The sequence below is a fragment of the Gobius niger genome (assembly GCF_951799975.1).
Source record: "Gobius niger genome assembly, chromosome: 2".
Classification (NCBI taxonomy): domain Eukaryota; kingdom Metazoa; phylum Chordata; class Actinopteri; order Gobiiformes; family Gobiidae; genus Gobius; species Gobius niger.
Window position 1 is genome coordinate 39,556,672 of NC_136853.1, and position 27,831 is coordinate 39,584,502.

Here is a 27,831-nt window from a genome sequence, read left to right on the forward strand (position 1 = left end):
TTGTTTGGGTGGTATTAGTTTAAGCAGAAACTGTTAAGTCATTCTTATGATTCTGATGAAGATCAGACCACATTTTATGACCAATTGAGGCAGAAATGTGAGAAATTCCAAAGCGTTGACATACTTTTTCCTGCCACTGTGAATTGTTTCAGTGCTCCATGTTGTTATAGTCCTTTACAGCTGGTATGTTTCTATATGATATCATTAAAGTTTGGTAATGTGCTCGCAGACACATATTACAATGGACTAGTTCTAACATTTATTCATTTATTTAAATGCCAAAAGCTGAATTCATATAGGTGACATGAAGAATAATGTGAGAGAAATTATAAATATTTGTTGGATGTATTTGACTTCACAATAGTCTACATGTTCCCACTTGAATTTAGGTCTATAAGTGACACGGCTTTTGAAGGAGGCAAGCAGGTGCGAGGGGTAAAAATGCTGGCGCTTTGTAAATTATGAAAATCATTTTTATATAGGTTCTTTTGCCTTTTTCCTCCCACTGTAAACTTCTACGGTTTGTTGCCTCAAGGCAACATCATGCATATGTAGCACTTAAAATGAGAAGAAGAGAAGAACTTGATTGTCATTATACAATTATACAAGGAAATTGCATAGATCAGATGTTGGATTATGGATTATGGGGAAATATAATGCTGGGGATGGGGATGTGTTACGACATACTCATGATTCTACATTCCTTCCTACTATTCTGTTCTGCCTACCCAAAAGTGGGTTGAACGATTTTTACCCCTAAAATAAAAGTCATGAACCCTGCACTGGACCCCCCTCCCTCACCTGGCTTTCCCCTCTCACCCACTCCCCTCCACACGCAGCCCTGATGGTGCACTCAAAGCAAAAGGGAAATCTTATTAATCTAGCATACAACACACACATTCATCAGCAGAATAAACAATGTATGTAGCAAAGTAAACATTTTGATTATTACATTTATTTGCTAAACTGCAACTTTCATGTAAGTCTGTGTTATTTGGCATTTAGAACATAATGGTTACATTTAGAACTAAGGTGGCGCATCAGCAATGAGCTAATGCAACAATTCCGGGCTGGCAAATGGCTTTAGATTAGCTTTAAATTGTAAAAGAAAATCCCCACCAATAGCCATAATGGCAAAGTTGTATTGCACTAACTACTGCACAATGTGTTGGAGCAAACACTAAAAAGGTCATTCTTTTAGAGCAAACGGCCACTTAATTAACCCAGTTATTTAAAAAAAGAAGACAAGCGAAAGATGCATATAAGTAAAGATGACCTTGTAGGATCACTTTTTCTTTTTATATAGAATGAGCCTGCTAAGCGTCAGATCAGGTTAGGAATACTAATTTTCACCATTTGCATGTTGTTGATGGAAATCTGCACTCTCTATGTTTCTTTTGAGGAATTTTGATAGTTTTGTATGCTTTTTGGGCTAAGATTGCCCTTAATTTGCAAGCCCATTTGAGACTCTAAAGGCATTTTTATAAGGCAGGAATTTTTAATCAAAGGATGTGAATTTCCTTGGACAGCAGTTTTGTGGGCGTTGTCAATGATTCATTAGTGAGCTGGAGGAGGCAATTTAGTGAAAAAGTGCACAATGTAACACAATATTTACCATGTCATAGTACACAATTAAGCCGAAATGAGCGTGCGCATGTTATTACTGGAGTACATCATCTGCACTTTTCACTTGGACTTGAATGAGTGACTTCAAAGCCCCACGCAGCAGTGCCCCGGGCCGTGAACAAAGCACAGCGTGAGAAAAGGGCAACTTTTCATTTTAAAACAGGCTTAATGAGCTTTAGAGGCAAAGAAACAGCATTTGTGTGAAGATCTCCTGCTTAGTAACTGACTGTGCACTGGTAGGTAATGTGTGGGCGATAAGAATACTGAAGACAAAAAAATATTCCTATTCTCTATCTTCCCTCACACGACTGAAATAGATGAACATCCTCTAATACACTCACTGAATCCAAACTGACACTCATACTGTTGTTGCCTGTACAATGTCATTAAACCACACAATGAATGCTTAGTACACTTTGGTAGCTCTGGGTAAATCCAATCTTTGTGGGAGCATCTTGCACCAAATTCCGTTGATACACAATTGATAAAGAAGGAAATGTAAGATGAAGGGGAAATATAGTACACAAGGTATTGTGTGGGCATGCCACTGAGTGCAAACTCTTACTGAATGCAAATGGAAACATCTGACTCTGACAGCCACATTTCTAAATACATTAGATGTTCATAGTGAAATCGTTTTGAAAGAGAAAGAGCTCGGATCCACTTTGTTCCGTGTCGCATTTTTAAAACAGATATGTGCTGGAGGAGGGAAGAGATCTTTGATGTTGCCCTCATTACTCGCCCCACGCTGCTGGAAATCCCATTAATATCTGTGGGTGTCCAAGACGTAATGCCTATATACATAATACAACACTGGATCAGAGCGGGGAGGTTGGAGGGCCTATTTTGAGAGATGCCACTATATATGTACTTTTAATCATTGAGCTTGCCAGAGGATGGCTGGAGGAAAGCAAACACAACAGGTAATCTGGAAAAGCCTGCATGTAGGAATTTCAATATGCATGCTCACTTGATGAACAGTGCTATATTTAAAACACCTTTATATTGCTGTATATTATGTAAAACATGTTGCACCAATGCAACCAGTGCACTCGATGATATTCAGAGCAACTGGCAGCTCTAAACACTTGTCTTCCATAATAGTGACAGTGCTGATTGTAGAGCAGTCCACAGCTATCTCCATAGTACTGAAGGAAGTGAATAGGTCACAGGTCGCATTTATGTGATGGGTCACTCTCCAACGCTTTTGGAGTGTGGAGTAAAGTATTGACAGGGCAAGCAGAAGGCACCTCTTAAGTTGCTAATGAAGATGCAGTGAGATTAAGCAGACCTGCAAGAAACACCAGATGTTTGCTGCTTTGGAAACTCACAAGATGTCTGCAATCAACTTAATGATTTCTTTTTCTCACAGGGAAAGACAGCCTTGGCTAAAACTATGCAGATATTCATGAAACAGATTCAATTGAGGATTGTTCTGAATCTGTATTCATAACGCTGTGAAAATTATCCTGATTCAAATGTACAGCAGTTACAATCTTCCAACTCTGATCCATTGTATTCTTTCAAATAGTACAAAAGTACTACAGTACCACAGTGTAGGACAGTGTAAGACAATTGAAAAGAAATTTCTCTCACATACAATGGAGGGAGACTGACTTCCTTCACTGCTGTATTACTTCGTCAACTATTGGATGAAGATGGGAACAGATGAGTAAATGATGTGATCGGATAGATCTCAAAATCAGAATTGTCCTAATTACGATCTACAAGGACCTCATTTAGCCATGGGTGAAACGCCCACGTTTCTGTGTCAATTATCAGCAGATCAATGGGCCAGATAGCTTAACAATACAAACATTGATCTGATCTCAGTGTTTTGCAACTGAGTTACAAAAAAAAATATACAAGACAGTTATTTTCTTTGATCAATAAGAAATAATGAAATAGGGGTCGATCCTGTGTTACACAATAGTATGTAGTTAGTAGTTAGCAATTGCGTTGTCCCAATTATTCTGTGACAATGACGAAAGACAAATTTACAAATACAGTATGAACATTGCTGACCAGGAACCTCTGTTGTCGTCAGTCACAAATGAAAGTTTGCCAAGCAACAAGTTACAGACTCGTAAGAGCACTTCTTTTCTTTTTTAATATGTCAGATGCATACACAGAGGCTCAAACACAGAGGCTCTAACCAAAATAAAACCAACAGAAGTAAATTTTGTGGACATGTTGTTGCTCCAAGTCCAAAAATAAAGAGCTTAGCCATTAAAGTTACTGAGTTTTGTCAACCTCAATGCTGAGCTACACACTACAGCAGAGGACTCTAAACAGTGCCTTGGGGAGATACCATTAGCTTGTCACGTCCATCCATATACCGTACATATGGTTAATAAGTTAAATTCAACATGCATTTTCTTCGAAGCAGAAGTAGCGCGCTGCCATATTGTGGTTTTACCAAGTGGTCATGTGATATATTTTGCATTGTCTAGATGTGCTTCCTGTGCACGTGCAGTCATACTCTCTAATCGGATTCATCTGCCGTGAATGAGTGCAGCACTATGTCAATGATGTAATAAACTAATGAACTGATACAGCAGAGAACTGTCTCTCATCCAGAGGCACTAAAGACCATTGTGTCTGATGCACATTAGTATGCTCCTCCTTATCCTCTGTGTCTGAGATATGCATCACCTGCCAATCAGAAGATCTGCACCGGTCAATGAATTTTTTTTTCAAAACGTAATATTAGACCCAAAAGTGGATGGCAAGCTTTCGCAAATACTTAGTTGATAATCGGCTCTGTGATCAAGGCTCGAACATTTTTGAAGACATACTTAAGTTTGATATTATGTACTATAACATGATCAAAATACAAAATGATTTTCTTGATAATGTTGAAGTAAAAATGTTCATTCATAAGAAAGAAATATCCAAGCCTCTCTGGCCCTGTGAAAAGTAAATGCCTCCTCTGTGATTAACTGTGAATAAGCTATTTTTTTTTTTTGGGACTGATAACCACCAAGTTTGTTGCATCAAGGAAATATCACTGTTAGACATGTCAGGCAAATAAAATAGGCTTCAAAATCTAATAAGAAAACCACGAAATGACTCCAAGAGGGCAACGACTGCTCATCCAGTAGGTCCCAGAACTGAACATCTGAAGATCTGCAGCTTCACTGGGCTCCGTCAAAGCCAGTGTTCATCATGACTCAAGATAAACACAGGGCAACAATGAAGAGTTCTGAGGCGAAAACCACCGCTGATAAAGAAGAACAGCTCGTCTCTCATTAGCCGAAAGAACATCTGGATGATTCCCAAGACTGTTATTGAAATGGTCTGTGGACTGACGAGACGAAAGTTCAACTTGGAGGTGGCAGTGCGACGGTCTGGGGCTGCTTTGCTGCTTCAGGACCTGGACAACTTGCTGTCAGTGATGGAGTAATACATTCTACAGTCGACCGGGAACTCCTGGAGGAGAACATCCGGCCATCAGTTCAAACCCTCAAGCTCAAGTGCTCTTGGGTTATGCAGCAGGACGAGCATCCCAAACAAGCAAATCCCTCGCGATGTGAGAAACTCATCACCAGTTATCGCAAACGCTTGACCTCAGGTATTGATGCAAAGGGCGGCCCAGCCAGTTATTAAGCTCAGGGGCCATTTACCTTTTCACACATGAGCAGAGAGGTTTGGATGGTTCTTTCACTTAATAAATGTGAGTGGGAATGTCTTTGTGGGATATGAAAATGTACTTGATGATCAGAAACATGGAAGTGTGGTAAATATAAACAAATGTAAGAAATCAGGAATTGGGCAAATACCTTTTTACAGCACTGTATTTTAGTTAAGAAACACCTATTTGGGACTTGCCTCATTTTCTTCGCTTGCTGTCGGCTGGGACACTGGAGCAGTGGGTACAATATGACCTTCAACAATGTCTTCAGTCATGTTAATCCTGATCTGGACTACGCCTTTATGCAGTAGTCCAATGACCTCATAACATAGACTCTTCACAGAGGCTTCTCGATGACATTAAACTGCCAACTTCATTCTTGCAACGCCTAGCTTGCTACAAAGTGGCCAACAGAGATGTCCAGTTATAAGTCTCCCCACTATTTCATACCGCACGGCTTATTCTGACCTGGATCTCACTAAAATCAATACCGGGCCTTGTAGTTCACACAATCAATTCTTTCTCATCTCGCCAAAACTTTCCTCCACTTCAACAGCTTCCTTTTCATCCTCACTCATAGACACAAAGCATTATATAAATGGCTCACTTCTTGTACCCTTGTCCCTCTCAGTTTTGTATATTTGTTTAATGGGAAGGCTATGATATTGAATGATCCTTTATCTTTTAGCCTCAAAAACGTTATTTACAATTTCTGCTTTGCACCGTTCCCATGTGATTAAAGCTGACGTCTGACCTAGCCTTGCAGATTTCCTTTTAAAGAGAGTTGCGGAGGTGTGCATGGATAAGGGAAGCTATGTTTTAATGGGTTGCTTTTGGCAACTTCAAAGCAAATATTGTAGAAAGGTGTTGCTCAGAGGTGAACTGTCACGCTGGGTACTGACAGTGGAAGTGCACATGTATGAAGTGGGAATATGTGGGAGTGCATTCCTATAGGAGAAGTTATTAAAGGCTGGAGTGAGGCTGTGAAGCATCAAGATGATTTGGTCACGATGTACGTCTCCAAGGATATGGGCAACACCGGTTATATGCTTCTGCAACAACAGCGCTAACTTCGATATTGACTCTACTAACACTACTTATTAAAAACCTGACCCAAGTGCTACTTCTTGTTGTAAAGTTTCCTCCACTAGACAGACAAACTTACTTTATGGTAACTGTACAGTAGTGATGGGATTCAAGGCTCTTTACTGGGACTCTTTGGGATCCATTCATTTCAAAGAGCCTTTCAAAAGACTGGCTCTTTTTAATGTAAAATGAAGGCCAGATAACTCATGTGATTGATAAAAGGCACTTTTTCGATTTAAAAGTGCATTATGCAACTTTTTATGTGGGAAAACAAGTTGATATTTGTGTGTATTTGACCTTGTGGTGACCCAGGAGCTGTATGAGTGGTCTTTACATTCCATCACAATGGTCTCTAGGATGCTCCAGGATGAATTGTCACCAGAAAACCTGCAAAACAGTTGATCCACGGTGATTAAAAGTAAGGGCGCCATGTTTACCACTCCTAAAGCCGCTGGGTGCATGAGGTCAAATACAAACAAATATAAACTTCTTTTTTTCAGCATAAAACGTTGCATAATGCACCTTTAAATCCTCTACAATGGGACTGATATTTACGTTTTGAAAAACTTGTTTGTGAATAAAATCTGCAACTGTCTAACAAATAATTTTTAGTTCAGAAAGCTTTCACTTGTGTGGCCTGCTCCATTGTTGGGCTGATTCAAGTGTTCGTTCGGTGGATGAAATTGACAGAAAGAAATCAGTCTCTTTTCACAATTGACATCCGGTTCGAACAATGGCCGCAGAGTCTACAGTGAAGAGCCCGCTCTCATGCCCTTTTTAGGAACATGCTTCGTCAGAGCTGGGGAGGAGGAGTTTGTAAATCCACCATGATTTCCCACTCTGGTCATTGTGGTAAACGGGGAGGGCTGAGGAGGAGCTGTCTATTTATATATACAGTCTATGGGTTCGAGCCGTTCACCTTAAAGAGCAACAGTGCAGCCGTTCAGGAGCGATAGGCGACTGCAGTGCTGTGCCCAGATCATGAGCCGGACATGCAGGAAAAGGGAATTAACCTCCTGTGTATGTAACGAGTGGACAAGTCTAGAACTTGAAACCATCAGTGTTGGGGAGCAACAGAATGTATTTAGAATACGTGTTAAAAATACTAATTTTGATTAAGTGTATTCTGGTGAAGTTACTCTCTCATTTGAGATGTCTGTGTAGGCTCTCAGTCATACAGGTGTTGTCCATCTTCATTGAAGGTTTTTGAGTCATCTTCTGTACTCAGTAGACATTTGAGGGTATTTAGAATACAGCTACTTTCCTAGTATCAAAGGGATACATTGCAGTTAATTAATAATTAAATCCCTGTTTCATATGCATGTAGATAGCTCTATGTTATTTGGGGCTGTGGGCGTTTGCAAAGTGCTTTGATGCATTTTGAATTAGTGCCAAATAAGTTTGTAACAGGCGGTGTAACAAGTGTAGCTGCATGTTTTTAATCATATTAACATTAATGATACGCCGCTTTTATGCATGAATATTCTGTAAATCAATGTGAAAATATTCCAGATATTCAGAATACAGTACTCTGATTGAACAAAGTAGAGGAATACATTACTAAATACATTTTAAGGCAAGCATTCAGTATTCTGTATACAATTTGAAAGTAGCAATACTTATATACTAACCAACATCGCCAATTATTTCCACCATCACTTACTACCTCACCACTGAGGTATAAAACATATATAATTATGACTGTATTTGTGCCATCGTATAATATACTTGTGTAAGTTGATTTTTTCCCCGCTTTTGAATCACGCTTATGTAACAATATAATGTATTCAGAAAGTAAACGATGAAGATATCCGGAGGTGTGTTACTTATGGAGACAGTTATTGATGGCTGAAGTGAGGCTTTAGAGCAGATGAGTTAATCATTTTTACATCTCCAAGGACAGAAAAGTGAAAACAGTCACGTCCATCTACTGTACGTGTAAATACTGCACTGCGCCTTTTGAATATTAACATCATCTCAGGTGTGCATATCAGAGTGAGAGGATCAGCCGAGGCTGTCGAGTCATTTACCCAATTTGGTGATTATCCTTGAGATGTGTCTAATACGAGGCTAACGAGTGTTTGTTTAGGACGTGGTTTACTCTGCGCTTCATGTGCCAGTGAATGTGGGTGTGATTAAGGGTGGATGATATAGTGGGACTGACAGACTGTACAGATGTTCAATAAATGGGCTGGAACAGGCGGGGGGCGAGGAGACATCACTCTCAGCGACAACTGCACCGGCGCAACACACAAGTGACAGAGGGGAAAGAGCGCAGGAGCCTTAATGATGATATCTGTCATGGCAAAACACTGAAATTTACATCACCAATGAGAAAAATGGTACAAGTGAATCTCAACAATAAAACAGCTCAGGAACTGTTGGGAGATTTGGTTGGAATCCAGGATTGTGAAGTACAAATCGGTTTTGCACAGTCACCATTTTCTTTTTAATCTAAAAGTAATGTAGCAAGTATTTATGTAACAAAGTGTTCATCATTCTCCTCAATAACTTTGTGTAAATTAGTTTAAGAGGCCTTGAGCTAACTTGATAGAGTCACTAGTTTAGTTTAGTTTAGTTTAGTTTAGTTTAGTTTAGTTTAGTTTAGTTTAGTTTAGTTTAGTTTAGTTTAGTTTAGTTTAGTTTAGTTTAGTTTAGTTTAGTTAGATTTCCACAGGGAGCTCGCGCACTCGTAACATTGTGTTTTATCGTGCATGTACTTTTTATATAACCGTAACTACATTTTCTACCGATTTTCAAACGGTTTGGTTAGTTATAAACGTCAGAGATGTAGGTATGACACTGCACACATATGAACCTGAACATGAACATAATGAACATGTTCCAGCATTCAGAGCATTTATAGCCACGTTAATGTTTGTAAGAAACCAAACCGTTTGTAAATCCGTCAAGATTTCAGCGAGATAAGAGGATTTGTGTTCATGCTGATCACTCACTTACTTGAGCTCACCAGAAAGATTCCCTGTGGCAAGATGGCCGCCGGTTATGACGGAAGTGCCTAAAGACATATAAGGCCTGATCTTGTGTTTCAAAACGCGGACGATAGCGGGACATTTTGCGCTCAGTAGGAGCGCACTTTGTGATCTTGGCACTCCAGACTTGGCACATTTAAGTGGGTGGAGACACACATTATCCGCGGTCTGGAGAGCGGTTGTGGGGGAGTGGGGGGGTGAAAATGTGCGATTGTTTTGCTTCGCGTTCACACCAAACACGGGCCGATCCGTGCCACAGCGTATGCTGTAGCTCTTTTTCTCTGGAGATGTGAACACTGTTTAGCTCATGATGGGGTAAATAAAGTTTTTAGTTTGACCTGTGAGAGATAAGGCTTAAGAAAGAACGCAAGGCGGCGCAATGTAAATGAGGAAATGAATGTCACCTCATCTTGTGACGCCCCTCACAAGTGGGGGAGGCGAATGGCGCATATAGCTCCGCCACTAGGAAAATAATTTGCCAAGAGCCTGCACCCCTCCGTGCGCCACCACAAGATCTGGCCCATAGCCTTTATTATATGATATCTATGAGATTGTATCCCAAATAATCCCAAACTGTTAACATGACCGAGTGTGACACAGATACTGTCACATATACTGAATATATTGAGCCTTGAAAATCGCTTCTATCAGAAACGGGACACAGTGTTACTAGGAAGAGAAAAAGAACTCGTGGCCCTTGCTAAACCAATAAATAAATATAAAACAGTTGTTGTATTAAGTAAATAGATATACTGGTTACAGATAGTACTACTAGTTAGCTATATGTCAAATTTACTAATTTAATCCATTCGTTCTGGATCTTTTCTTTCAGTAGGAAATGTGTTGAGTATGTATGGTGGCTCTCATATACAACGCTGTGAGGTTCCTTTATTGCACTCGTGAATAGGGCAAAACTGTTCCATAGACATAGTCACACTGCAATGGAGAATGAATGCGAACCTGGCATATCGCCGTAAAACCACTTTAAGCGATGTAATAGTCACTAAACAGCCGGTTCTTCTACTATGATAGTCTGGTTTTAATGGGCTATGTTGACACCGTGGGTAGTTGTGAACTTTGGCTCCGGAACATTACCACGCATGTGTACTGACAATGCTGATTTCGCTTATTCACATTACACTGATGAAGTTATCACAAGAATATGCAAAGTTCAAGTCTACCTTTTTCATACTCAGACAGTCACAACCACGAGCCTGTACCTGATAATGAGTTACATTTTCAACAATACAGTCAATCAGTGAAATAGACCTTACACTGCAGCATCTGCAGCACTTGACATGGTAAGAGCTTGTAGCTACATTCCATGTGAAATATATATTGTCACAAGGTATAAGGTATAAAGATTACTGTACATTATTTGAGTTATACTTCCATAGTACAAGCAGCATAACTACATCTGTATTAGGACGTTCTTCCATAAGGCACAAGTATAACAATGTCAAAAGAAGGGTTGTTGAAAAATATCGATCTGCCGATATATCGCGATATTACGTCGCGCGATTCTCGTATCGATCCAAGAAGCTCCATATCGATATTTAAACATCTATTTTTAGGGAAATATTCATAGCAACATCTCTCGTTGGTCCTGCACTTTTACTCCCGCCCGCTAGATGGCAGCGCACCACGCAGCCCGCCGGAGTAACACTAGAATCTAGTGAGAGTTAGAGAAACACGGGAAGAGCTATGAGACGCTCCGGGGCTCTTTTAAAACTCTTCATTTGGCCTCACTTTGGCTTTTACAGCAAAGACAGAGACCTGGATTATTACGAGAGCCTCCAGCTTTGTGCAGATGTTGAGGAGTTTGTCACCGCTGCGTTCGGAAAGGATTTAGCTTCGTAGCGTTTTATTACGGAATAAAACGAAGCAGAGGGAAAACTAAATACAGCAGCTCATGTTAAACTTGTATCTCGCCAACACGGCTTTGTTTGTGTAGCACTGCTAACACTCAGAGATTTCAAAGAGATGAGGCTATAGTCACGGTGATGGCCGTGTTTTCGTTATGTCCCTGATCTACGAGTGACGCCCGCTATGGAGTAGATGAGGTTTTAAATAAACGTCTGGTTTCATCCATAACTGTTATAACTGATCACTAAGGACTCCCAACTACAGAAATACTAGACAACTTGCATCCCCAGTTTAGTTGGTTTCAGTACTAGGTTTACAAAAGTCTGTTTTCCTTTCAAAGTTACATACTCACCATAAAACACCACAGTCACAAGCACATTAGTGAAAAGCATATAGATTGATTGATTGATTGATTGATTGATTGATTGATTGATGATGGATTGATGGATTGATGGATTGATGGATTGATGGATGGATGGATGGATGGATGGATGGATGGATGGATGGATGGATAGATAGATAGATGTACAAATGTATTTGATACAAATCTAATGAAGGTGGACTAGTTTACTGACAAGTTGTTATTTAGTAAATTTACACCAGATGTTGGCAAATACTAATAATAACTGACATAACTGATATGACCAGTCTCCATCTTTCAAAACTATAATATGTTAATTCAGTTTTCAAGCAATTCCTGTTACTTTTATACATTACAGACACTATTTTCTTTTAGTACCAATCTAATCTGAGGGTGGTGTAGACGGCTCGTGCACCTGTTCTGTGTAGTACATCTTAACACAGTTTGTCCTACTTTGCATGTGCACACAAAAGGAGTATATCCAGCTGATATTTATGCCACACATACCTAATCTTACATACACCTTAACCAGTGAAGCACAAACAAACCATCAAATGAAAGCAGTGTGTCACCAGCTACTCATGGACCCTTGCTTCCTCAAGAAAAAAATAGCTGACCGGGCCAGCCTGAGCACTCGGGCCACTGGGGTATTCCCCCTGGGTGGGGAAAAATGGAGGGACTTGTGTCATATAAATTGGCAGTCCTCGCTGAGCCACCTGAGCTCTAAGTGCGCATGTTTGTAAAAGTTGGAACCGTTTATAGTTCAGCAGTGCCTTGGCTTTTCAAAAAGAAAGAAAGCCGGGCCCAGGCGGTGCAGCAAAGCGCTCACATGGTCTTCATCACAAACCTCGACAGTTTGCTTCATGTCTCCACCTCTTTACCCTCTTTCACCCTATACTGTCCTGTCTAATGAAAGAAAAAGTAAAACCTGCGGGCCAGTTTTCTCTATCCTAAGGGAATCTTGTCTTCACTTCAATGTTTCATAACTTGTTAGCTATAATAACTAGGAATGCACTGATACCACTTTTTCTAAAACGGATACGAGTACTTTGATTTAAGTACTTGCCGATACCGAAAACCGAAACAAGTACAAGGAATTTTCTTCAACATACTTTTTAGTAATTAGTTAATTTACTCATTTACATTTCCTTGAGTAAAGTAGGCTACACTTATAAGAGAAGTTATATCAGCATTGAACAGATGCAATTTTTTTTTTTTTTTTTTTCATTCAATATTATTTACATTTTTTATTGCACTGTCCATGAGTTATGTATTTCCTCCCCCTACATGTTCCAGCCATGTCCTAATGTGTAGAATGAGCCCAGACCTGTTCACCACAACTTCCTCTAAAATCCTGCACTGTCACTCAAAAAGTTGTTACTTCGGGTCCGAAGAGCCGTCATGCACAAGCTTAATATAGAAACTGCAGTTGCACGTATGACCTGAGGTGGCAGTAGTGAGCATAAAATGACCAACTTGGATCCAGCCCCATTAACAATAGTATTGAGATGGTTGCTTATTACGGCAACTAAATGGTCTCTTTTCGCCTTTACTGCAGCCCCGTGTAGATTTTCTCGTGTTTTTATAGCAACTTAACGAGTAGCTAAAGCATTTTGATTGTTTTGCTGCAGCTCATTTTTGCTCAATATGGACATGCTGTATCACTTTATTTGGGATTTTCTTTACTTTTTAGTCGCTGGGTTTGTTTTTTCAGATGATTAAAGTCCCTGGGCATAAAACGGCGTAAGAATCGCCAGAACTGTTAGCTGCGAGTTAGCAGCTAGTTTAGCATCATTAGCCTTCGACATCGTTTTGGGTGGGAAGATAACTGTTGTACTTTTTGTGTTGTTGATATTGAATCTACAGAACACTTGTTTTATGACTGTATGTTCTCCAAAGTACTGTGGGATGACATCCATTATTGGCTTTTCCCGAAGATTCCCAATTTACAAGACTTTTCAAGCAAGGACATTATTTTGGGCATTTTAAAAAAGGACAGCAATATAGAACTTATTTTAAATGTTATCATTATATTGGGTAAATTCTTCATCCACAAATGTCGATTCTTAAAAACAAAACCATCATTTGTCACTTTTCACAAAGAACTGTCTCTATTTTTCTCCTCTGCTTCCTTCATGGAAAAAAACACTGGTGTGAACCTTAAAAACATCATTGATGATCTGGACTTAATAAGCTTCCTCTAGTACTGCATTTCACTTTTTTATTTTATTTTTATTTTATTTTATTGTTTATTTTTTGTGTGTGTTCATGTCCTTCTCTGACTTAACAATTTGTAATACGGAACATTCCTGCCATATTTGTTGTATCGCACATGTTAATAAAAATAAATAAATAAAAAAAGTTTAGCATCATTAGCATTATTAGCCTGTATCTTGTAAACACTGCAGACTCCACGCTGCAGCACTAACCACATTTAGCTCTGGTTAAATCCAGCACAGACAGGGAGTGCCGTCTGTAATAAAGTCAGCTATGTGGAATATTGTATTTCCACAAAATAACTATCCAGTTTGTTGCTATTTTCTCTCCTCAGCGGAGCGCAGGCCACACGTCAAGTGGTATCGGTTTCTGGTATCGGGACCTCATTGATGAGTACAAGTATGAGTACAAGCATGTGGTATCAGATACCTGATAATGGTGTTGGTATCGGTGCATCCCTAATTATAGTCAGTATAGCTTTGGTATTCCAGACACATTACACTGCTGTACAAATGCAAAGGGTGTCACTACATAGTACTTATGATCAGAAATGACCACCCTCCAAGTACAATTTGACTAATGCTATAATTAATTCTTGTAGCTTGAAACTGTAACTTTGCGAACTTGTGAACTGACCATGACCTCATTCAAAGCGATTAAGAAACAGAATGAAATGAATCAATTCTCCATTTCCCTGTGTGTCTTTTCCCCCAGGAGGAGTATGTATCGCTCAGTCCTTGAAAATCCCACGGGAGCCCAGGACTGGAGAGTTTGACAAGATCATCCGTCGCCTTCTGGAGACCTCCAACGCCCGCGCCGTCATCATGTTCGCTAACGAAGACGACATTCGGTGAGTGCGAGCCGCTGGGCTGTCACCGCATACCTGTCCACCTGCGGAGTGACTTTAAGAGAGGAGAGACGCTAATTAGGCCGTATAAAAGCAAAGATTATACCTGCGCACACTTTCACATCATGCCGGTAAATGACGTTTTACTCTGTGTTTTTGTGTAGCCCCTCGTGTAAAAGTGCCAATTAGCAGCACAAATATACAGACGAAAGACCAAAGGGAATGGCTCTAAATCTCTTATCTATATTTATTTCAAAGCAATTTCCCAATTAGGCTTCATATAGTGAGAGCTATACTTGTGCTTTATGTATATTATCCTTCTTGTTATTGCACATCACAGACATTCAGAAAAGAAGACAGCAATGATTGTCAATAATCCGGAAACTGAAAGGACTTTTTGTCGCTCCATCTCTGCTTTTACTGTTATATCAGTTGATTATTTAACCTGTTGTAATGCACTGTTTCACCTGCTTTGCGATTGTAGTCTGTTTTGTGAGTGTTACGACCCGACTCTGCTAGGTATAGGACGTAACAAAAACCAAGATGTAAAATGGTAAAGTAAAGTTGTAATTTAATAAAAGGAGTGTAAAAGGTAAAATGAACAACTGAGGGACATAAATAACAACCAAAGGCTATTTACAAAAGGTTAACCAAAACAAGGTTACTGAAACAAGTGCACAAAACCAACTAGACAAAACTTACAAGTGTCTCCCACAACTTGTCACAAAAGGCCTAAATAACAAAACTAGTGACAAACAAAATGAGACACAACTATAACGAGTGTTCCTGGAAAACACAAAGTCATGACAGACACGAATACAAATACAAATACAAAAGCAAAAGGAAATGCAAAAGGCGTACTGGTCACAAGGACCAGCAGCCCCGAATGAGCCACGGTGGAGTCCTTTTATAGGAGTGGCTGGCACAGGTGGCTTCAACGAGCTCTCCAGGTGTTGAGCTGCTCCCCCAATCAGGCGGCCAGGACCCCAATGCGCTCCACCAATCGCAGCCCAGGACCACAGCAGCAAATTTACATGGAGGAAAAGCAGGTTTTGGCCACACAAACAAAAATATGCAACAAGGAGGGAACCTGGAGGCCTGGGGCCGTAACAGTGAGCATGAAGAAACCGAGGAATGATGCGTTTTAGGCTCAGTCATGGATGTGATGGTAATGAAGGAATGAACTATGCACTACAGATGGAAATAGGTGGCGTTCACAAATTAGAATGTGATGATGTCATAATGTCAGGTGGAGAAATACAGTTTTTGTAAGAAATCTCCAAAACGAAAATTAACAAACGAGTTTGCTCATCAGTATTTGACAGTGATTGGCTTCACAAACCTGACATATTATTTTTATGTCTGAAAGTCTTTTGGCAAACATCACGCTTATGTTTTCGAACATTGTCTCCACCTTTGGATGCCTTTCAGAGAAAATAATTGGAATCGCCCATACATGGTCATGTTTGAAAACAGTTAAGGGGGAAAACAATTTTGAGAAAAATCTAAACATTCTCTAATTATTCAAAAACTACTTTAACAAACAGAATATTTCAGAAATATTGACTGTGGTATTTAAGAGTTTTTTTGTAGTTTGTTGCACATCTGCCGGTCAATGCGAACCCGGAAGTAGAGCTTGTTGTTTTTAAGAGTTTTAAATGTTTTTTTCTTGCATATTTTGCCGGTCTGCTAGGATCCAGAAGCAGAAGGCGTGACGTCACACTTAAACATTTTGCTGGATTGCAGGCTCTAGAATGTGATGATGTCACAGGACCCAGTGGGGGCAGGAGCCAGTTGTTCCTATTAGCATTACACTTTCACAAGTCGTATCTAAAAAGAAAATTTATGAATTACAAAAATGATCATTAATATCAGCCACTGGGTCCATGATCTTTTTGTACAAGACAACTGAATAATTTTACCTCTATATAATATTACAGGCCTTTAGAACGCTATGATGTCACCTGCAACACAGAAAATAGCTTGAAAAAACTACATTCTGGTAAAAGTAATCTTTGCTCACGAGCTTGATGTAATTGTACATCGTCCCGATAAATCAATCAATCAAATGAAATAATGTATTAACTGTCAAAAACACTGCAGCAAAATCATTGGACTCCCCACACCAAATCCGCCATTGGACGCATCGCACTTTCCATACAACAGGACTCCACCTCGTCAAACATGCACTGTGTACGGGAAAAAACACTTTCCCCTCGGCTTTAGCTTTGGGGTCCATTGCGGAGAGATCTTCATGCAATGTTGCTCTTTAAAAACATCTCAAGCGTTATCTCTTAAGTGGAATTTTGACAACTATCTCTTCTTCCAGGCGAGTCCTTGACGCAGCCAAAAGGAACAACCAGACAGGTCACTTCCTGTGGGTGGGCTCTGACAGCTGGGGATCAAAAATCTCACCTGTGATTGGTCAGGAGAGAGTGGCTGAGGGCGCCATCACCATCCTGCCCAAAAGAGCTTCGGTGGACGGTAAGAGACAAGTATTAGACAATGTCACTGATTTCCTACCGCTCAGAGACGGGACATACAGTGCAGTGAAAAAAGCGCGGTGTCTATGTGTTGAAGGGCTAATAGCTTGCATTAGGCTTCCCACAGGGGGCAGACAGTAAGCCACGCTCCTGTCTTCACTCTTAATCCCAGCAGGCGACAAGTTTTTGCCATTAGTCCAGAAAGTATACCCTCATTTGCTCCCTGTCAGAGCTTCCTATTAGAAAATTGACTCCTGGAGGGACACAGAAACGACAGCGTGTAAAGCAGAATCGAGAGAGAGAAAGTCCAGGGATGAGTTTTAATGGATTAAAGTGGGTAAATAGTTATAATCAAAGAGAGAGAGATCGTGTTTGATTGTCAGTACAGATCAAATAGCTGTATATCAGACTGAAATGTAATGATGTATATTTTTTTTTAGCATAATACAGTCTTCACTGGGGCACAGTTGGCCACAAAGCTATTTTTTGTTGTAGGTGAGTTGTATATGAACTCAAAGGCACAATAATCATGATACCAATTATTCATGTGAGCTGTTGTTTTTGTAAAGAGTCACGTCAGGAGAGCGGGTTAAAGAACGTCTTTCTCCACTTCTTTTTCTTCATCATCTGCTGCTTCATCTACTTTTTCTTTTCTTCTTCTTCTTCTTCTGTTTCTTCCTCTTCCACTTCATCTTCTTTTTCTTCATCTTCTTTTGCTTCTTCTTCCACTTCCACTTTTTTTTCTTCATCTTCTTCTTTTTCTGCTTTTCTTCATCTTCTTTTTCTTCTTCACTTCATATTCACGCTCTTCTTCTTCCACTTCTTCTTTTTCTTCATCTTCTTCTTCATCTTCTTTTTTGTTGCCTTCTTCTTCTTCCACTTCTTCACCTTCTTTTCTTCTTCATCTTTTTTGTTCATCTTCTTTTTCTTTATCATTTGCTTCTTCTACTTTTTCTTCATCTTCTTCCACTTGTTTTCTTCATCTTCTTCTTCATCTTCTTCATCATCTTCTTCTTCATCTTCTTTTCTTCATCTTTTTCTTCTTCATCTACTACTTCTACATCTACGTCTTCTTTATCTTCCTCTTCTTTATCATCATCTACTTCTTCATCATCATCTTCATCTACTTTTTCTTCAACTTCTTTTTTTTCTTCATCTACTTCTTCATTATCTACTTCTTCTTCATCTTCTTCATCTTTTTCTTTATCATTTTCTTCCACTTGTTCATGTTCTTCATCTACTTCTTCCTTCATCTTCTGTACTTCTTCTTCTGAACCAGAGTGGGCAATCTAATTTCAGTATATTTCTTTAAACATATATAATTTCAAACTCTCACAGCTTCACTTTTGAGTGTAGTCATTTTGTAGCACCCTCAGATTATGATTTTATTTTTTTTATTTTTTTTTGGCACCGTCTCCCAACAAGAAGGCAGTAATTAAACAGAACTATTTGGCAAAGACATGACAGCATAAGGCGGTAACTCTGGTTTGAAGAGTGTAATCACTGTAGGACACTGCACTTCCAGATGTCCTGAACCTGTTGAGCTGCGGCACTAAAACAGCAGCCTGCCAGTGCGACTGTAGAGATACACAGGCGCACTCTGGGTAGTTTATCTGACACACGATCGGATAAATCAAGGACGATGCTGTCTGTGGGAACAACTCGGGCACGGCACCGGCAGCCCAAAGTAACCAAGTGAAATCCTACTTACAGAGCTCACTTGACTCTGCCTGTATTTCACTTTTATATTTTGAAGGCTTGAAGGAAGGGAGAATGGTGATGTTTTGATGAATGATGTTTGAGGTCATAAAGCCAGGGCATTATGAATTGTTAAAATGTTGTATAGGCAGGCGGAGGTGAAGGTAATATATAAAAAATAAACTCTCTGCACTAACCAGCATGAATGAATCCCTATAGCGCCTTCTGTCAATCAATTTCATAGCAGTCTAGAGTGCTGTGTCCTAAAGACACTTAAAATAGAAAGCCCTACCCTAAATTAACTGGTCTCAAGTGGCCTGTCTCGCCCCGCCCCCATAGAAAGACAGCTTTAGTATTAGTTTGCCAGATTACATTTGTGTTTGAAATTCTGTGAAAGTTCCAAAAGCTTCTTTGTCTTGGCCTCAACTTGGCACATCCCACCGCGAGAAGTAGATTGTTGATTTTTGTGCATATTTGACCTTGTAGTGTGCATTGAGTTGCCTTGTGTACGAAATGCGTGGTATAAATAAACATGTCTTGCCTTAGTGACCCAGCGGCTGGGCCCAGGGTATGAGTGGTTATCATGGCGCCTTGACTTTTTGTTGTTGTTGTTGGGACAAGTTTCTTTCAGCTCCGTCTCCTGGCCAAGGTTAAACCTTTCCTCGGTCAGGATGACTTTATTAGCTCCCATATTGACTACTGTAATGCACTTTATGTGGGTGTAAACAAGTGCACTTTAAACCGGCTGCAATTGGTGCAAAACTGCTCACAAACACTCGCCGGCACAATCACATCACTCCAGTGCTGCACTCCTTACACTGGCTCCCAGTACATGCGAGGGTTCATGGACTTGCACCCTCTTATTTATGTGAACTGCTCGTTGCACATCAGCCCAGTAGAGCGCTGTGGTCTGCAGGACAACACCTGCTGGAGGTTCAAAAGTAAGCAGTGGGACCAGCGGTGGTCCTTTTCAGTGGCTGGTCCGAGGCTCTGAAAAGGACCATCTCCCTGTTGAGTTACGAGCCATCACTGACCTGACCTTGTTTTAAGCTAAGCTGAAAACATACTTGTTTAGAGCCTCATTTGACTGCTAACTGCACATGTGTAATGTATATGTGTTTCTTTTCTTCTTTTTTTTTAATATATTTTGTGCTAAAATAGTTTTTTATTACATTGCACTTATGGAAAGCACTTTGGTTCAGCTGGTGCTGTTGTAAAGCGCTATACAAATAAAGGTTGATTGATTGATTGATTTAATCACGGTGGCCTCTACAACGCTCCAGTACCTGGGTACCTACAAAACCTTCAAAACAATTGATCCTGGAGGCCACTGGGATAGAAAGTAAAGGTGCCATGATAACCACTCATACAGCTGCAGGGTCACTACAATGTCAAATATGCATAAGTATACACTTTTTTTTGCATACAAAGTTGCCTAATGCACGTGTAGGCTGGCCAACCAGCCACTCCAAGTTTATTTTTGAATCGAGGAGACGTAGAAGTGGAAATAGGAGTGACCTTTGGAATCCTAAACTTTACTTGCTGCATGGAACGCCTGCGCCCTTGTCTGCATGCACATGTGTCAAGGTCAAGGCCCGCGAGATGATTTAATGTGGCCGTTTGAGGAGCATGAATTCCAGAGCAAGTCTCTAACCCATCCCTGTGTGGAGTTATGGAAAAAAGGAAAGAATTCCACACGTGTCCAGCAGAGGGCACTGACATAATAAAAGATCAGGATATAAACATCATATTATAGCCACGTGGTAAATGTCTGCCCCAGGGCGGCTGTAGCTACAATAGTAACTTCCTACCATGGTGTGTGGAGTGAATGAATAATAACTTTATGTCGCACTTTGAGAAACATGTGACACAGGCTGACAAAGCGCAATCAGTTTAAGATGTTGTTATTTATGAGGTCACAGTCCTTCACAATATATACGGCCCGCGACCCACCGTGGGGGTTGAATTTCCCTCGACCCGAACAACTTCGACACCCCTGCCCTATAGCCTGGACATGGAGTGACAATGGTAGTGGTTGCAGTAATGGTAGTAGCAGTACTAGAAGAGATAGTGTAGCAAACATGACTGCTTAAAAAAGATGAGTTTTCCTCAGCTAATATAAAATATAAAATTTGTATTCAAACCCCCCTTTTTTTGAAGTGTCAAGAAAAATCCTTTCCAAAAGTGTTGCTTGCGGGGTATAAAGCAGATTTCCCAATTAAAAATACTCCGAAAACAGCCGCAGAATAGGTAGGTTGTATTTTTGTCTGCATCCCAGTTTTTTTTTGTTACTCGTCACTTGAGCCGCAACAGCTTATGACAGGTCGGTTTCCATTTTTATGACTGGCGAAATTTGCTCCTCTCTTCCGCAGTTATTAAATTGGATGTGTCGCTGAGGATATTGTGTAAGCTTGGTTTAAAGTGTTTGCTCTGGACTGTGTTATTTGATAGGCACTAGAGCAGTGGGAGCTGTAAAAGGCCTTGCATAAAATACTGATGCAATGCTTCGTTGTCTAAAGTAACAATGTGAGCTCACGAAAGAAGCTAATTCCTGTTGTGGCACTATGTCATATTTTATTTTATTACGTCTTTTCTTCTGCAGCTTTTGACCGCTATTTCCGAAGCCGCTCCCTTTCCAACAACAGAAGAAATGTCTGGTTTGCGGAGTTTTGGGAAGAAAACTTCAACTGCAAGTTAGGCATGCACGGGAAACGACCGGGAAGTCTCAAAAAATGCACAGGTAAGAAAAGCCACATCCGCGAAATAAGCTGTCAGACAACCCCGAGCAAACGTTGTATCTTCACATTAAGCCTGCCACGTGAGTTGTTTTCAAAATGTTCAATTAAAATGCTTTTGGCCAGACTGCGGTTTGCACTTGGAATAATTTATTTCGCTCATTTGAGAAGTAGTGTTTTGGCTGTGTCTTGTAAGATGGCCGACCAGTCTAGCAGGTGGTCAGCTCTAATTAGGCTTGTCTCTTTGCTGCTCTGCATCTGCCCGGTCCCAGTGCACTGGTCAGTTCACGGTGTCTGCCTGTGGTCCGACAAGCGCTAACCTCCTCCAACTCAAACACATCAGAGATTCGTGTTCACAAACTTTTCCAAACACGTTACCCTCGTGAGCGCTCTCGAAACTGGATCTGATGCAGAGAAAGCTCCATCCCTCCTCACAACAAATCCTTTCATCAGTCTTTTTTTTTAAGATTGCTAAATCACATCTGTTTCGTGGCTCAAAAACGTAGTTACTTTTCTCTCATTGACAGAAGAGATGCACCCATCCAGCTTTTTTGCTTCCAATACCGATACTGGGATTTGGGAATCTGCCGATATCTGATATTTACCAGTACCAAGAGACTTTCTTAAAAGTGACATTCTCTGAGTGAAAAATTTAATTGACTCTTCTCCATTGTAAGATCAACATATCATGTTACAGATCAATTATCAATTATATCCATTGATAAACTCTTGGATAAACATTTAACAAGGATGACTTTTCCACACTAATTATCCTTGGATATATGACAGGCTTTAGGCTACATTAATATAAACAACTCACAAGAAGTGATCTGATCATTACAAATCGATCAATCATTTATTTTTTAACACTTGGCAGTGGTTATTTTATTTTATTTGGCTACTTTAGGTATTTCTATCATAGTTTCTGACCCAGCCTTGGTTCGTTTTCATTAGCATTAGCATGCTCCCGCTAGCTTTAGCATACTATTGCTACCCAGAGAATTGTGTGCAGCGATCAAAGATACATTTGCGGAGGTTAAAACTAACTCAGCAGTTGGATTCTGCATGTTCTTAGCTTTACAATGATATATGCCCATGTTCACTTTTAAGTGGTAAAAGTTGTGTTTGTAAGGCCAAAGAGAGCCAAAACTGGTATTTGTAGCCGATACCCGATAGCGTTTTTTTCCCAGTATCAGTCCGATATCCGATACCAGTGTCGGATCAGTGCATCCCTAGGTTGCGTTCACGTGACATCACAACATTCTGAGGAGAATCCACATGAAACAAACAACTGTTTAAAAGTTCATTGTCTCCTCTGTCAGCACATATGAACTAATACCCAATTATTTTCTCTGAACGGCGACCAAAAGTGGAGACAATATTCAAAAACATGAGCGTCATATTGGTCAATAGAAAGGACTTTCAGACATAAAAAATAATATCACAGGTTTGTGAATCCAATCACGGTCAAATACTGAATAGGAAAAACATTTGACAGTTTTTCTTTTGGAGATTTCTTACAAAAACGGTATTGCTCATAGTGCTGTACTGGCCCCTGCCCTCCACCTGACATTATGACATCATCACATTCTAAATCATGAACACAAGCTATTGACTATTGATTTTGACATTGATTTTGATTCTGCAGAAGTGATCTGTCCTCTCTCAACCATTTATTTGCATATGTGTGGTACGTTGTTAGCATGACTTACTTGTTTTGCTATAGGGTGATCCCTGCATTTCTCTGGTTGATTAACCCGTCGGATCTGTCGGATATCAGTCCCACCTATTCACACACACCTGGTTTGGTCCAGATTTGGTCTTTTTTCGGGTGGTCTGTAAAACCACACATTTTCACGATTGGTTTCTTGCCGTGAAAGTTTGCGAGCAGGGACAACCTTGCCTTATGTTTACAATTAAGATGCCCGAATGACTAGGTTTGGATCCATTCCAGAGAAAGTTCTGGCAACTTTTAATTCATGCCTTAATATTTTGAAATGAAGAAGGCAAATGATTCCATATTAGAAGGGACTAAGGTCGAAGCTGCCAGAGAGGATGCCCAGAGGGGAGATTTACGGACAGACTTGTTTGGATTTAAATAGATGAATAGTTGCTTACCACCTTGAGTTGTGTCTGATGCGGATCTTTGATTTCAAAACTTCCATACTGAAATTCATCCATGCAAATCCACTCCAGTGTCTGCTCTGCTCGGCCATACTCCATGCTATTAATTCACATAATGAGGTTTGTAAGGGCACTGACTTTCATTGACTGTCTATTAGCAGCAAGGCATCAGCACTCACTTGCACTGGTGGGTTGTGGTCCTACGAAGATGAGCGGCAGACTGCATTAATTCCAAGTGGCGGGGTCCTGACCTCAGAATCATCAACACAGCAGCCAATCAGACGCCGGCTGTTCAGGGTCGTTCGTGGTGACACAGCTGATGGGGGTTGTGGAAAAGGCTGTGATTATTGTACGCCATTGAGTAGAGAGAGAGAGAGAGAGCAACAAATAGAAAATGGATGAGTGTCAAGTGCAAATGGGAAAATGAAGTGTGTTTGAAAAGTAATTGGCATGTACAAAGCCTTTAACACAAACACATGGTTAATAATAGGTAAATAGATGGAGGCGAGTAGGAAACCAGAACCAACAACAGATGCTTTTTGTTGCACACAGTAAGCACTGAAAGCTAATTCAAAAGCAAAACTACTTACTGCTATACGGCAAATAATACTAACAGTACCAGTAGTATCTTCCATGAAGGTTCTTAAGTCATCTTGTGCACTCTGTAGTTGAAGTGTAGAACGTTTCACCTCTCATCCAAAAGGCTTAGTCAACGATACTAAAGTTTAAAGGGGTTGGAAGCAAGTTCGCCATTTTATACTCACTACTGCCACATCAGGCCATATGTGTAACTGCACCTTCTATATTAAGCTTGTACATGACGGCAATTCGGGCCGAAGTGACACATTTTTGAGTGACCGTACAGGATTTTAGAGGCAGTTGTGGTGAACAGGTCTGAGCTCATTCTACACATTAGGACATGGTTGGAACATGTAGGGGGAGGAAAATACTTAATTTTAACATTTTTAAACTCCTTATAGTCCCTTTAAGCTCAGCCCGCAGATTAGATATAGAGTCAAATAAAAAAAAATTCGGAAGAAAATAAATTCCTCCATGAACAGGAATGGAGGGCTTAGATTTCACCTGTCCCCGCTGTACTGCAGCCTCCTGCGCGCCAGACCTAGAGGGCTCTGTCCTGCTAATGAGGCTGAAACTCAGCCCAGGACAGTTCAATAGGCTGGTAATTAGCAGTGATCAGCAGAGAGTAGGAAACTCAGGTGTGAGTTAGGTCGTTAAGACTTAGAACTACAAAGACTTGGAGCTACAAAGGTGTTTACCTACAGGGGAGAAAAGCTGTTCATAGAGGGGAGGGACTAGCTAAACTCCCAGTGGTCTACATCTAGTCTGCGGGCTGAGCTTAAACTTAAAGGGATATTTCAGGATTTTTGACATAGGGCCTCATTTCCTAGTTATCCAGAGTGTTGCTGATTTCTGGAGATTTTTTTTTTTTTGTAATTCATGCAGTTCTTATATTTGAAGAGTTTCGTGGCGCTAGGCTAGTGCTAGGCTAGCGCATTTTTACGATATTAGCGAGCCTGCATTAAAAACGGTCTGACACACTCCACAGAGCACCTGAGGCAAATCACTTATGACGCCAGACTAACAATATAAATGTCTGTGTCAATAGAATAGTTTTTGGAATATATCTGACCTTGCATCACATGAATGATCGCATTTTGAGGGACTATTTTCTAGCAGATCACTCCGCCGCCGCCTAGCTTATACAACCACGAAGCTGATGCTGCTCAAATATAAGTTATTTTAAATGCAAAATTGTTATAATTACTCTATTGACACAGACATTTATATGGTTAGTCTGGCGTTATAAGTGATTTGCCTCCAGTGCACTGTGGAGTGTGTAAGACAGTTTTTAATGCAGGCTAGCTGATATCGTAGAAATGTGCTAGCCTTGCACTAGCCTAGCGCCACGTAACTCTCCAAACAGAAGAACTGCATCAATTACAAAAAAAAATATCTCCAGAAATTAGCAACACTCTGGATAACTAGGAAATAAGGCCCTATGTCAAAAATCCTGAAATATCCCTTTAAGTGTCGCTGACAAAGCCTTTTGGATGAGAGGCGAAACGTTCTACACTTCAACTGCAGAGTACAGAAGATGACTCAAGAACCTCCATTGAAGATGGACAACTCCTGTATGACTGAGATCCTTCACAGACAGTACCAGTAGTAATTGATGAGCAGACTAGATTTTCAGGGTTGACAAATTTGAGACTGGTAAAGACCAAGGGTGCGCACACTGTTCACGGTTGGCAAGACTGTGCCCCTGTAGTTTTGTGAAGCACTTGCAGGTATAATAACAAGCTGCCCGAAACATCAAGTACATCTGGGATCATTTGATGTGGACAAAGTGTGATGTGTGTGCAATACAGACAGACTTTAGAGAACTCAGATCACGGACACCAATTACGGGTGAAACAGGGGGAAGGGGATTTTAGTTTATTTAACATACATTTTCTAGTTCTAGTTCTAGTGTTTAATGTATTGATAATAAAGTCAGTCAAATAAAAAGCAATTTATCAACATTGATTTTGCCCCATGACTCCAGCCTACTTTTGATTCCTGACCTACTATTCGAGAACCACTAGAAAGGCAAATACCAACTTTTTATTTATTTATTTATTTTTATTATTAAAAGTTGCATAATGCATCTTTAAAGGAACAGGCCACCATTTTTCCGTACTGAGATATGTTCTTACCTGAGCTTAGATGAGTTGATACGTAACTGTCTGGTCTTTGTGCGTAGAGCTTGGTCGCTTCTAACTTCACCCCCGTTTGGAGCTATAGGAATACATTGGGAGAGGCTAAATGCTAACGACATCTTTGGTCTTTTTGCGTGACTGAGGGCACACAGTGTTTTCCATACTGTGATATGTTCTTACCTGAGCTTAGACGAGTTGATACATACCTGTCTGGTCTTTCTGCGTGCCCGTGAAAGAGCGTGGTAGCTTCCAAATTCACCGCCGTTTAATGCACTGATAATAAAGTCAGTCAAATAAAAAGCAATTCATCAACAGTGATTTTGACTGACTCCAGCCTACTTTTGATTCCTGACCTACTATTCCAGAACCACTAGAAAGAAAATTCCCTGGGGCCACTGCATTCAACCCCTGGGGGCATGTTTTCATTCCCTTTTACTTATACGTTTCGTTACTTTGATCCCTACTGTCACTAAGGCTAGACTTCTCTACCACAAAATAGACCGAGTTTTGCCAGGCGTTTACTTTTGCTCCATATTGTAGTATTCTCACTTTGACCTAGAGGCATCGCTGAACAGGTGTGGAAATATCTTGTTTTCTTGATTTTCGCCCTCACTGAAAGTGCGATACAGCTGTAATGCTCGGCGCAGAGCTCAGGAGTGCAGTCAGGTAAAACGGACGGCCTGGGGAAACAACGCACAAAGCAGACACAGATCTCAGATAAGCCCTCACATCCTCACCGACATCACACGCCGGATCAGTTTAAAAGCAACGACGGCAGCACTAATTCTCTCTATGAAATCCATACCTCCGCTGCCGCTGAGGTCTGGCATCACTGAACCAGAAACGACTGAGACAAGGGCTGAGGTGTGATAAATAAATAATGCTGTAAAGATTCAAACTTTGGGCGGTAGGAGAGGAAATTTTCCCCATGGAAGTTTTCTGTCACGTTGACGTTGTGAAGAGCTGGCTGGCTAACGGTTGTGGACACTTTCTTGCACCCAAAACTGCATATCAATCAATCCATCTATCAAAAATGTCTTCAAATCAGCTTTAATGTAGATACTTAAAGTGAAAAGATAATGCTAACTGACGGTTGGAGGGGGGGGGGTGACATAAAGAACCAACAAAAAAGCAGTGTTTAAAGGTGCATTATGCAACTTTTCATGTGGAAGAGAAACATAATAGTTGACCTTGTAGTGACCAAGCAGCTTTATGAGTGGTTAACAGGGCACCTTTACTGTAAATCCCAAATTTATTTATTTTTATTATAAAAAGTTGCATAATGCATCTTTAAAGGAACAGGCCACCGTTTTTCCGTACTGAGATATGCTCTTACCTGAGCTTAGATGAGTTGATACGTAACTGTCTAGTCTTTGTGCGTAGAGCTTGGTAGCTTCTAACTTCACCCCCGTTTGGAGCTATAGGAATACATTGGGAGAGG

At 40.4% G+C, this 27,831-nt stretch overlaps 1 protein-coding gene and 1 long non-coding RNA gene across 5 annotated transcripts in view; one reads left to right on the forward strand and one right to left on the reverse strand.

Annotated features, from left to right (window-relative positions):
• The window catches only part of LOC306960201, a 508,646-nt gene that overhangs the window by 423,211 nt on the left and 57,604 nt on the right, over positions 1–27,831 (reverse strand). The window lies entirely within an intron of this gene.
• grm8a (glutamate receptor, metabotropic 8a) overlaps positions 1–27,831 on the forward strand; it is a 431,389-nt gene that overhangs the window by 291,751 nt on the left and 111,807 nt on the right. For all 4 annotated transcript variants that reach the window (XM_079552404.1, XM_079552402.1, XM_079552405.1 and 1 more), the window contains exons 3-5: positions 14,498–14,633; positions 16,960–17,114; positions 21,414–21,551. In XM_079552404.1, the coding sequence (XP_079408530.1) occupies positions 14,498–14,633; positions 16,960–17,114; positions 21,414–21,551 (429 nt within the window). The remainder of the gene's footprint in view (positions 1–14,497; positions 14,634–16,959; positions 17,115–21,413; positions 21,552–27,831) is intronic.